The sequence below is a fragment of the Synchytrium microbalum genome (assembly GCF_006535985.1).
Source record: "Synchytrium microbalum strain JEL517 chromosome Unknown SmJEL517_scf0012, whole genome shotgun sequence".
NCBI lineage: Eukaryota > Fungi > Chytridiomycota > Chytridiomycetes > Synchytriales > Synchytriaceae > Synchytrium > Synchytrium microbalum.
The window spans coordinates 280,378-292,641 of NW_022158361.1; the positions used below are offsets into that span (position 1 = coordinate 280,378).

The following is a 12,264-nucleotide window of genomic DNA, read 5'->3' on the forward strand; positions in this document are numbered from 1 at the left end:
GCTTTGTAAACGAAGTTGTCCCTGCCAAGGTTAGCATCGCTTTGCCACCTTCGTACTGATTTTATGTGATAAATCAAGTTTGCTGACTTGCATCTTCAACGATAGGACTTGATCAAGCGAACTCTCGAATACGCTGAAATGATGTTGAAGGGATCTCCTGACGCTCTACGAGCTGCCAAGAAGTGTATGTCGCGTTTTATTTGAGTGCCCAGCCCAGAATAACAGCAGCCTAAAACCGTTTACTTTCTTAGCAATCATCCTCACTATGACCAGCGCCAACTGGGTTGAGGCTACAGACAAGGTCATGGTTTCTGCTGAAGCTCGGGCCATGTACAACGGAGCAGACTCAAAAGAAGGTAGTTCTCTGAGTTGCCTGCATCGTTTGAGGGAATCGGTTCTCACACATCTCATTTCATTGGAATTATAGGACCACGAGCTTTCGTCCAAAAGAGAGCCCCCAAATGGAATGGATACACTAAACTCTAAAGTGTTGGCGTTTCCTTATGTTAGTTTCGTGTATGGTGTTGATTAAAACCTCAGTCACACTCAAGACTGTTCTGTTCGAGAACGAAGGTACCGTGCAGTTTGGAGCTGATGCGTATTTGCTTGTTTGAATTGCATGAGAGGACTGATTTGATTGTACATCCTGTGACCGACACGACAACGTTGAATGCATGCAGTAATCGTACGTGTTCCAGAGGATTAAATGCAGCGCACAAACGCGTGAAATCCATCAAATTACGTATAATTTTAGGAGTTTTCCTAGCCCGCTTGCGTTTTGCATTGCGTCAAAACATCGCACTGTCTCACAGAATCGTTCAGACACAAACTACAAGCTAGCCGAATATAATGGAGACCTCTACAGCAGCGGAAGCCACTTCTCCAATGGATGAAGACAATCATATTCCATTCAAAGTTACATTCAAAGGTATTGTCAAAGAACATGTTTGTGTTTGTGGATCTTCATTGTTTGTTGGCTCTTTTGGAAGAGAGCTATAGGGAAGCTACCACTCATTTTAACTAATTGTTATCTGAGATTCAATTTAGATCAAACTTGGTCGATGTCTTTGCCTCCAACTGCTACCGTTGAACAGGTGTGATCTGTGTTCATTGAGGGTATTCGTGAAGCCTAGACTAAGCTCAATGAACTGTATACTAAATAGATCAAGAAGAGCGTTGAAGAAATGTCTGAGATCCCGAAAGAATTGCAGAAGCTTCTTTATAAAGGTACGCTCTCATGGCCTACCTGGCCAACTTCAAGAATGAATCCAAGCACATCTTGAGAACTCAAGATCTGAACTTAAAGAATGAATCCCAAGCATACATTGAACCGTCTGGTCAGGGACGCATCCAAGCGAGGCATCCAGAACTCAAACTATGCTTGAAAGATGAAACACGGACACTCTGACACTTACAAACACACTCTGACACTTACAAAACGGAGTTATCTGATCAACAGTGGTAACTCACTCAGCTGATCGACAATCATAGGCATCTTAAAAGATGACTCAACCCTCACTGAAGCCAAAATAATACCCAACTGCAAGATTATATTGATGGCATCCAAACTAGAAGCCATTACCTCGATCGCAGCAGCCTCATCATCAAGTGCACCGGCCAAGAAGGAATCTCTGGTGGCTGTCGTCACAGTTCCATTGTCTGATATGACGGAACACAAGAAGCACATTGAAAAGAAGCCAGCTGATATTGAAGAAGGAGTGTTGAACAAGCAGGTACTGACGAGAAGACGATGATTTTATTGGTCTCTTTGGGATGCCAATCATGATGTACGTAGATTCCAATTCCAGAACGTGGTCTGACAAACCTGTATGATCAACGAGGAGTCAAGACTCGTCTTGGTTTTCGAAATGATATTCAAGAACTGTTGGTTGCTACGAAAGAGAGGACTCAAAAGGTATTAGTATGATTAGAGATGTGGGAATTCGTGAAACCGGGATGCTGAGCTGTTGAACTTGAAATTCACCATTGACCCTTGTTTTGATCTAGTTCCCATACTCGTCGGTTCGGAGTGTGAAATCAGAGCCCATCCGTGACCATCCGGAATATCACATCCTTGTGATACAGCTTGGACCAACTGAAAAGTCGTCGAGATATCTCTACTGGTGTCCTGCTCAATACGTGAGTTTGCTATCGTATAGAAGTCTTGTTATACACACCGCAGTCTCGGCTCACACCAGTTTCGTCACTTTGTAACTAGACGGAATCAGTTAAGGACGCCATACTGGGAAAGTTCTCCTTTTTCTGATCCCGGTATTTGAGGTCGACATACAAAACTCCAAGCGTTCCCTTCTTTTGTAACACGGTTGTATTGCACAATCAACACACTCACACCTTTGTACACACACACACTTGTCTTGTATAAAATGGATAAATTGCAGTTACATCTGTTGGAACTGTTTTCACTACGTTTGTTTGCTATATATGGCTCTGAGCAAGATACATCACGATAAATCACCACTCCGCCAGGATACCGTATTGTAAAGATTTATATAGGACTTCAACCTCCATACACGCCGCTTTTATCATCAACACCTCTTGTTGAGCATTTGGATCAATTGTATGATGCTGCCTGAAGATGAAGTTGGTGTAGTACTAGAGCACATCATACATGATTTTTGCATGCGACGGATCATTGAATATGAGGAGGAATCCGTATTCGTTTGCATTGTTGGGTTCTGTGAAGCGTTGGATTGTTGCGACCATGGTAGGAAAACTTTTTTCGACACAAGTCTATCCACGACGACATTGGCAGATTGAATCGAGCTTTCTGGATGACGAGATATGGAGCCCAGTCGCCCCTGTTTGATGATTGCATGTGTGAGATATGACCAAGTCATGAAAGACATAGCAGGCCGAACAAGGACATATGGACATGACATGTTACTCACTCATACATCCCGTCCTTTATGTGTCGAAGCTTTTGTCAAAACAAGGCAACCCAGGATCACGTTATTTAGCCTTATATAATCGTAATATCACCAAAAGTAGTGAAAGCCTGAAAATCTGTACGTCTGTTGAAATGCAAACAAAGTAGATGGTGTACATATCTGTTATTTTTGTACATTTCTTTTGATTTCATCTAAATAGCAACATTGGCAATAAACTGAGGTGGTTTGAGCGGTAATACATTGGTACATTATACAAGCTTCACATTATCAACGTTAAACGAATCTCCCGAGCCGGCAGCGACCACACTTCCTAATAACCTGGTCTTTCTAGTCATACTCGAGTCTGCTAAATCATACAGAGTCACCAAATTGAAGCATAGGGCTTCGCAAGCGCCAGCTGAGGTTGGACGCTCAATAGCCACCTATAATACGAAGCGTGAGAAGAGAACTGCAACATAAACCGTAAAACTACTTACAGATTCAAGGAAAGACACTGCTTGCGAAACGTTGCCCATATACAAGAGACTAACTGCCAAGTTGTTGACAGCACTTGGATGTGTCGGATCCAGCGTGATGAGATCTGTTAAATGAGAGGCAGCACCACTAAAGTCACTATCAGCCATACATAGCAATGCTCGTGACATGAGTACCAATGCTGGTCGAGACCCATATGTTGCAGCTGGAGGTCGAGTATTTGATGGTGGTAATATGATAGCACCAGTGAGTCGTTCAACCCGTGCGAATGCTTCTCGTGCTAATGATATAGATCCTAACGTCAGGTACGTACGTCCCATCGCAGCTATTATATCTACGTCGTCTGCATGATCTATTGATATGGCGTTCAAGAGTTTGACGGCTTCTGGGTGCTCGTTCAAGGCCGTCAAGTGCGAAACTTGAAGCAATCGTAACTGTACGTGCCGTGACTTCCATACATTTAGATACTCTTCCTCTTCTGGAGTCAGTTGAGTGCCTCGACTCAACAAGAATCGTGCTTCCCTTCTACATTCTCGACAGAGACGATATAAAGCGTCTATACATTCAGCATGACGACCCCTTAATGCAGGAAGGCGGGCACCCAATACTCTTAATGCAAAAGGTACCATACATCCTGCTGTGTTTGGGTATATATCTGGAAAACGTTCAAAACGAAACTCTATCGAGTCTAGTCTTAAAGCATCCAGTTCCTTTTCCGCCATATCATATAATCGTAGTCGAGCTAGAGAGCTCAATCGAATCAGCCATAGCAGACCCAAGACTTCTAAATCTGCTGGTGATGACTCGAGTATATGTTTCTTGGCTAGCATGGCTGCGGACCTGAAAGATCCCGATACCAGTAACCGAAGGAAGCCATCATACGTTTCTACTACGTCCTCGACTTTGAGGAGTCGTCGAGTAGGTCTAGTTTCAGGAATGGTGAAGACTTTATTTATGAGTTCTCCCACTTGATCGACCATTGGAACTTCATGCAAGATGCCAGGATCAATCCACCGTCTGGTTGGTAGGACTGAGTATCGGGGATCACCTGCTAATAGCGATGCCTTGACAGGCGATGGTACTCGTTGTGGTGACGACCGAGTCTCAGTGGTCGTAATCGGTGGTGGAATATCAGGGGGTGGCCTTTCGACTACATCAGAAGACTCTACAGCAACCTCTGTTTGATCCACTCTAGTCTCTTTGATGTTGGATATTTGGGTTTGCTCTGGCATACTTATACTCTCTGACGATAAGAAAGTTTCTGCTACAGGCGGAGTTGGTCTACCTTCTGCCAATAAATCTATTGAGATAGCTCCTTCCATAGTTGATGTTTCAAAAGTTTCCTCTGTTCTATATGTTTCTACAGGACCTTCTTCCAACAGGCTTGACTCTACCGCCTGACTTGGTGAAGGCAAGTCCAAATCAAGGGTCTCTGATGGCAGCAGATCGGGCTCTACTACATCACTCTGATACGGAGATGAAATATTTGTGGTTTCCAATACAGGATGCTTTGAAGCCCATTGCTCTGGCTCAGCCTCATCATCATCGTCCTTTAAAAAGTCTGCAGAGGCGCCAAAGAGGGACGAAGATGGGTCCTCTGGAAACAAATCTTCAATAGGTCTCATTACTGGTGCTATTGACTCTGAATCTATATCCCGAGATTCGACAAATGACGTCCCAAATGGAGATAGAGCTTCAACCCGCTCTTGATACTCGCTCTGCTCTATGGATTCAACATTTGGTTCTATAGACTCGATTGGCCCCGGATCCTTAGTTTCCAAGGATTCGACGGCTTGCTCTGCCGTTTCAATAGGCTGAGTAGCTTCAACAGGTTCTTCTACAGGCTCGACATGCTTCTGATGCTGACTTTGCTGTATGGACTCCACATGTTGCTCTGACGGCTCGACAAGTTCCTGGTGATGAGGTTGCTGAATGGATTGTACATGTTGTTCTATTACCTCTACATGCTCCTGGTGATGAGGTTGCTGAATGGATTGTACATGTTGTTCTATTGCCTCAACAGGCTCCTGATGCTGCGTTTCCTGTATGGCCTCTACATGTTGACCTGCGGGCTCAACAAGGTCCGAATACTGAGGCTGCTTGACGGATTCTAGACGCTCAACAGGTTCCCGAACCTGTGTTTGTTCGGTTACTTCTACAGGCTGTATGACATTTGGTTCCGAAGTTGACTCTTTAGGCTGCATTGGAAGATTCGATTCTGGACCTACTACTACATTATAGTTTATTTCTTCTACTTGAGCAGCTATGACCACTGGCTCAAGAGGTGCATCCAATTCAGCATGTTGAGTAAATGTGCTGGGTTGACTAGTAACAGCTGGTACGCTATCGACCTCAGCAGCGATATATGATGGTATTTCGACACTTCTGCTCGTTTCTGCAGCAGGTATCGTCTCTGTAAACTCTCCGTCCATAAAGTCAGTAAATGAAGTTGATTTAGGTGGCTCCGACTGAGTTGTAACCACGGACGGAGCTGTGTCTATCTGTAATTCTGCATTCTGGAAGGAATTGTAAACTTCAGGTGCTGATAAGGGTGTCAGACTCGACGGCTGTGCAAATGTGATGGGTTCTGAGTTTACAACAGCTCCCGAATGTCCTAAATATAGAAAAACATGAGCTTCCAGAGTGAAAAGGAACGGTATGCGGACAGCTACAACTACTGTACCAGTAGAAACAAAGTCATCTATACCAGCTGACACAAATTCATCGAATTCAGATGACTCCTCCCTCTGAACAAAAGCAGCGGTTTCAAAAGACGATCTAGGTTTATCATAGTCCGACACCATACTACTACTAGTTGACGGATTGTTTACAGCTGCTGATACGTATTGTCCTGCTTCTTCAAACGGAGCTGGATCGGCACTAACAAAGTCTCCCATATCTGTTTTCGATGACGACGTTGATTTCACTTCCTCCAGCTTTACAGGATCATCTAACTGAATCATGGGTGTTGATCCACCTACAGCACTCTTCAATGGGTTCTCTACATATGCAGATCCTCTATTAGAAGATGGTGCTACCGGATTATCAAACGGATCGTCTGATGCTGCGGGCGGAAACAAATTTGATGGTACTGGAGGTGGGAAGCTTGCCCAGATCGATTGAGATGCTGGTATTATAGGTGCAGTGGACGATGGCATCATAAATGGCGACGATGTTTCGCCTGGCTGTTTGGGAGACGATCTTACAGTAGGGTGTATTATTTGAGCTGACGACGTGAATTGTACAGGCGAAGACGCTACTGGATGTATAGGCATGAATGACATGGATTGCATCCCTTGTTGTGGCGATGGAGACCTAGATTGCGACTGTTGTGGCGATGGAGACCTAGATTGCGATTGAGGTGCGGCAAAACTCGCTACGAATGGTGGTGCTGGTACTGTTGGTGACGGTGAAGCACGATTTGATCCACTTCCAGCAAAGCTTGCGGCAAAGAGCGGAACCAAGGGGTCAGAGGTACGTCCTGTCACTGGTCCAGCATCTCCTCCTAATGATATTACAGATGCGATCGACATTGTGGAAGGCTGATGACCTGCACACGCAACAGACCCACGTGTTAGTATCAGCGAATTAAGGAGACCTCAAAGATTGCCTAGTTCAGTTGCAATGCTTACTTAATTGCCTAGGAATCTTTTGATAAGTCATCGTTCTATCTGGAGACGTGTCCAAACTTGATACATTACTCATGCCCAGACCGACAGCGCTTGGTAATTCATACGACGTTCGTGTTGGTTGCGATTGTGGTGTTGGTGAAGAATACGAACTTGGCCCAAATAAAGAGAACGCAGTACTACTAGACGTGCCGAAAGGAATTGGTGCATCTAGTATCGATTGCACAGTTCCTATATTGGCAAACGACGGCACGAGAGGTTTTGCACTTGATGCTGAATACAAATTCGAGATAGATCCCTGAGGAGTGTTGATGTCGAGCAGAGATACTTCTGGCTCCTGCTGACGATTTATATCGTTACCATTCGTTTTAGGATCCATTTTTGGCTTTACACGTCAGCTCTACTATCTGCCAAAATCGAAATTGGTAAGCTCTTAAAGAATCACGAGATGCAAGATAGAACTGAGAACTCACAGCGATACGTACTTTGAGATTAATTGTTGTGCTTATAGTGCTTGCCTCCACTGAGCCAAATTCGCACTGTGAGTGAAAAAAGTAGTGTTGGATGTTTGGAGTATGATATGACTGCAAGGAGGAATCACACCCTCTTAAGAAATTAAGCACAGTGGATCTCATCGACCTCTACTCAGAACGCGTACGGATATCTCGAACTAACTGTTCGCGGACTCAAACACTCGCGTTTTGTAATAACATTTATTGGAGCAGAGGATGATGGTGACAGTCAAGAAGATTACGCGGCAAGTTTCTCGTCTACAAGCTTCTGGGTGTAGTCCCATAGCTTTTGTGCAAGTCTAGAGATCAAATGCAAATGGATTAGCAATACATAAACAATCCCTCTCTCGCGCTGCTTACACGTCATCAGTCCCGAAAGCGGTGTACGGTTTAGATAGTTTGGCTGTCGGTTCAAAGAATTGACCTCGATAGTTCTTGGTCTCGATATCGGGTGAAACTGCGAGGTACAGTTGCGTCAAGACCCTACAGGTTTGGGAATTTCAAGATATGTTAGATATTGAAAGCGTAAATACGGTCCAACGGTCCAACGAGTGCCAGCTCACCCCTTTTCTACTGGAAGGAACATTAACGGCCTCATGAAAAACATGAGAACTTTGAGGAAGCTGCCATAAACTTCGTAAGGTCCTCGCATGAGTTCTGTGCGAACAACACCAGGATGCACTGAATTGCACTAAAAAGAACAGACGACAGGTCAGATCAACACATTTGAATCAGCAAGTAGCGAAAACGGCGTACAAACACTTTCTCATCCTTGAGCTTTTCAGCCAGTGTCCTTGCAAATAGCATATTGGAGAGCCTAAATTCAGAAATGGGAGTTCCATTAGCAACTTGAATTCATGCAACACCATCTTGATCAACGTCTTACTTTGAAATTCCATAGTTGCCCCAGGGAGTATAGGCCTTTTCATCGCTAATCTTGTCGAAAGGAATCCCGTCAGGTTGAGGTGCCATGGCATGAGCTGAACTGGTCAACACAACGATTCGCGATGGTTGCGATTCGATAATCCTTGGCAACAAGGTCTGAGTCAGGACAAAATGACCGACGTGGTTTGTGCCAAACCTAGCAGGTAGTGGATTAGTAAATAGAGCGTCAAGCTGAGTGATTGGAAAAGTATACGCACTGAGACTCGATGCCATCCTTTGTTAAAGCAAAGGGATTGGCCATGATACCAGCATTGTTGCTATAAACAGTAGATTGTCAGGAATCTCCCAAGTAGCGTAATCCAGCTTAGTTTCTTACACCAAGACGTGCAATGGCAGCCCTTTAGCCAACCATGCTTCAGCACTACCCTTGACCTGCTTCAGATCTTGCAGGTCCAATTTCATGAACTCGACCTTGGCGTTTGGAACTTCTGCCTTGATCTTGGCGATAGCTTCGTTTGCCTTTGACTCTGATCTGCATGCCATAAACACATTTCCACCCTTTCGAGCAATTTCCAGGGCCGTTACATATCCCAATCCCACATTAGCTCCGGTAATGATTACATTTTTGCCTCTACAGTTCACGATAAGGTAAGAGAATGTGAGAAAATGCAACATTATTTGATCAGTTCTCCCTTCACCAAACAGGAAACAGACAACACATTCTGACGTACTCCATGGAAGGTACATCTTTGATTGCGAATGGCACTAAACAAAGCATTGAGCGGTTAGCATTCGGTTCACTTTGACAGTTTGATCATGGGCATGCGCACAACAACGTACTTAGCGTCTGGGCTTCAAATTGCTTGACAAGGAAGACCGTGCTATGGATGATAGTGATACGATTCACGGTAGAGTGGCGAAGATAAGTGCTCTTATGCAATGATGTGGCTAATCGTGTTTGACCGCTGTGTCAACGTGTCAGTTCAAAACAAAACGTGCAGGTATAAGAAAAAGGCCGATAAGGATGAATTGATGGGAAAGAAGGATCTCTCAACCTTACTCGTGAATTTGAATGTCTTGTTCAAGCTGCCAAGCTGAAATCGCGCTTGTGAGGGTGCACGTGTCAAACGCGTCGGTCAACAAAGCTCAATGCTTAAATGAGCCTTTTTGTGCAGTATCGAATTTCGTCGTTTGTACTGATGTGAACGGATTTAAATATTGTAGATCTACTCGGAACTATCTCTAAATTGCTCCGCGAGTATTGCTTCTTCTTGAATTAAATTCCTCTTGAAACGGTGGCTGGCTCGTCATAAACAGACTGTTAAGACGCAGAACGAAACCATCTTCAAAAGAATTCTTTTTAGAGGAATCCTCATTTAGGAATCAGAAATCAGGCAACAAAAGTTCATCAAACTAGATTTCGGGTTGTGTCTTGAGCACTGAATCGATTACACGCATAACAGCGATGATTCTCTCCTCGTCGTGATGTAAACCAAGAACTTGTAATCCCACCTAGAGAAATTCGAGACATTAAGCATCGTCTCGACGCCCTTCCAAAAACACGAACTCACCTTCGAATTTTTGAACACTGATGGGTTCTTCGAATAAGCGAGATGAACAGCTTCTTCCCCAGGATGTCTGAATGCTCTACCCAAAGCCTTTGGTGCGTCTTCTCCAGTAGGGTCGCTCACTGTGTGGCATGGAACTACTCCAGCCTGAAGACAAGAGAAATCGAGTTAGCGAATTCTGTCCACTCCACCAAACAGCGAGTCAGCTGCTACTCACAGTCATATCTAGCACATTCCAAGTAACAGTATACGAAATAGCTGCAAACAATCCAGCCGATTCATCGTGTTCACAGCTGGGAATACCAAGCGTTGGAGACAAAACAGCATCAAGTCCCATTTCGGTAAACTTGTCCAAGTAGACGGTTTTGGCAGTTTCGCGGACGTCAACTGCATTCCATACGCGTTCCGCAGTCATTGATGGAGTGGGCCCACCAGCTAGAGGGTCTACATTTGGATTTGGTCGCATTGCTTTACACAGACCCTCATCGCCTTGTTTGTATATGATGTCACGAAGGACGTCAGTGTAGCCGTTGAAGGTTTCAAGCTACAGGTTTAAAACAATGTTAGTAGGCAAGGTGGGCAAGGTTTCACCTGCTGTACAGCTTACAGCCATTTCAAAAACGGCAGTGGTGTCAACTACAGATGGAAACGGGACTACTTCATGCCCAGCTCGTCTCAAAGCTTCCACGGCAGCTTCAATTCCGTTGGCGGTTGGAGCGACAGGCTAATAATGATATAATATGTTTCAGTCGGCTCACAGTTGTTGTGCCACTGAGGTATTGTGTAAACTCACGGCACAAAATCCATTATCCACAAAATATCCCAACTTGAGCTTCCTGTTGAAAGTCAGTGGCGACCAAGGAATGGGTACAACATTGGCTATAAACAACGTTGTAAGTCACAATTCACAACGGCAAGCTAATGACTCGCTCTTACGATCAAGCTTCCTAGCAAGACCACCATTTCCAGTACACTGAATCTTACAATACAACTCTAAATCATCAATACTAACAGCCATAGGTCCGTTGACCTACAACATTGATCAAAGTTGGTAATCTTCAGTAAACTCGTAAGATTGTTTGCGTTTATACCGGGAAAATCAATGGCAATCCTTGATGGAAGATCCTTGACCGGTTGTAAGCGAATCGAAACGATGAGGGTTTGATGGTATAGATTCCAGTTATACTGCTCGGCAATCGCACGGAACCACCAATATCTGATCCGATACCAAGGAGTGATCCACGAGCAGCGATCAAACAGCCTTCGCCTCCAGAACTACCTCCTGAGCCCAATTTCCTGTTATTAGGATTAAGTACAGAGCCCCATAACTAAGCACAAGGAAGGATGTATGAGGATTTCCCGGTTTTACACCTTGCACCACAGACATGGCTTTAAGCACTTACAACGTTGGTGGACTCCCATGTCTAACGAAACCATATATGGAGATTACTCTCGTTGAAACGTACACGATTGCAAACTACAAGCCACGATGTGCACTCACCATCAAAGATTGTGGTACGTTGGTCTTCACATACAAGACCCCTCCTGCGTCGAGGATAATGTCTACTACAGCAGCGTTGCTCTTAGCTGGTCTACAGAAGCGCGATCGATATACGTGAGTCCCAGTCCCACTGAAATCGTGTTCTTAAACGTTCACAGTCTCACCCATCTCTAGCCCAAGCAGTAAAGCCCCAAGTGGTCAACTTGCCAACAATATCCATTTCCTCTTTAATTGAGACTGGCACGCCGTGCAAAGGTCCCAAAGTCTTGCCATTTTTAGCGAGATAGTCATCACAGTATTTCGCTCTTGCGTAAGCTTCATCAAAGAACATCTCCGTCACAGCGTTACATAGCTGCTGGACAAGACTAGCACGATGGCAGAATGCTTTCGTGACTTCCAAAGAAGTGTATTCTTGTGTTGCGATTTTCTAAAGTTTACGGGAGTGTTGAGTGGGACAAGATGTTGAATGTTATAGATTTCACTATACCTTGGCAAGCTCAGTAGCTGAAGGAGAATTGGTGATCTGCAGCTCTCGGGCACTAAGTCCAGCTTTGGTATTCAAGAACGTGATAACATCATAATCACCAACAGACGATACTTGTGCGGCAGTGAGACGAAACTCGGGTGGGATTTGCGATTCTCTTCTAGATCGAACCTCAGAAACGAATTGCTGAGTGGCGGCAGACATTTGACTCGTCTCGTAGATGAGAAAGGAGCTGTGATTACTCGCTGCGTACGTTTGTTTCTTCAATCGTGGAAAGTTGAGCTGTGTCACTGAAAAGTGGA

General features: G+C 44.6%; 2 protein-coding genes across 2 annotated transcripts; one reads left to right on the top strand and one right to left on the bottom strand.

Moving 5' to 3' along the window:
• Nucleotides 1–849: 849 nt before the first annotated feature.
• SmJEL517_g02731 (uncharacterized protein) lies at nucleotides 850–2,266 on the top strand (the record flags this gene model as incomplete). Its single annotated transcript, XM_031168659.1, has 7 exons — nucleotides 850–928; nucleotides 1,048–1,094; nucleotides 1,164–1,227; nucleotides 1,492–1,733; nucleotides 1,796–1,915; nucleotides 2,008–2,139; nucleotides 2,219–2,266. 7 exons carry the CDS (start codon nucleotides 850–852, stop codon nucleotides 2,264–2,266), a joined length of 732 nt encoding a protein of 243 aa, XP_031025408.1.
• Nucleotides 2,267–7,762: 5,496 nt separating this feature from the next.
• On the bottom strand, nucleotides 7,763–12,166 carry SmJEL517_g02732 (glutaminyl-tRNA synthase (glutamine-hydrolysing); the record flags this gene model as incomplete). The annotated part of the gene is made up of 20 exons (XM_031168660.1): nucleotides 7,763–7,823; nucleotides 7,885–8,007; nucleotides 8,088–8,215; nucleotides 8,281–8,341; nucleotides 8,411–8,605; nucleotides 8,667–8,726; nucleotides 8,786–9,040; nucleotides 9,141–9,174; nucleotides 9,250–9,374; nucleotides 9,824–9,921; nucleotides 9,981–10,124; nucleotides 10,195–10,521; nucleotides 10,585–10,701; nucleotides 10,771–10,856; nucleotides 10,914–11,007; nucleotides 11,069–11,305; nucleotides 11,381–11,401; nucleotides 11,479–11,569; nucleotides 11,643–11,905; nucleotides 11,966–12,166. The coding sequence occupies 20 exons, from the start codon at nucleotides 12,164–12,166 to the stop codon at nucleotides 7,763–7,765; spliced, it is 2,721 nt and encodes a 906-aa protein (XP_031025407.1).
• Nucleotides 12,167–12,264: the final 98 nt, after the last annotated feature.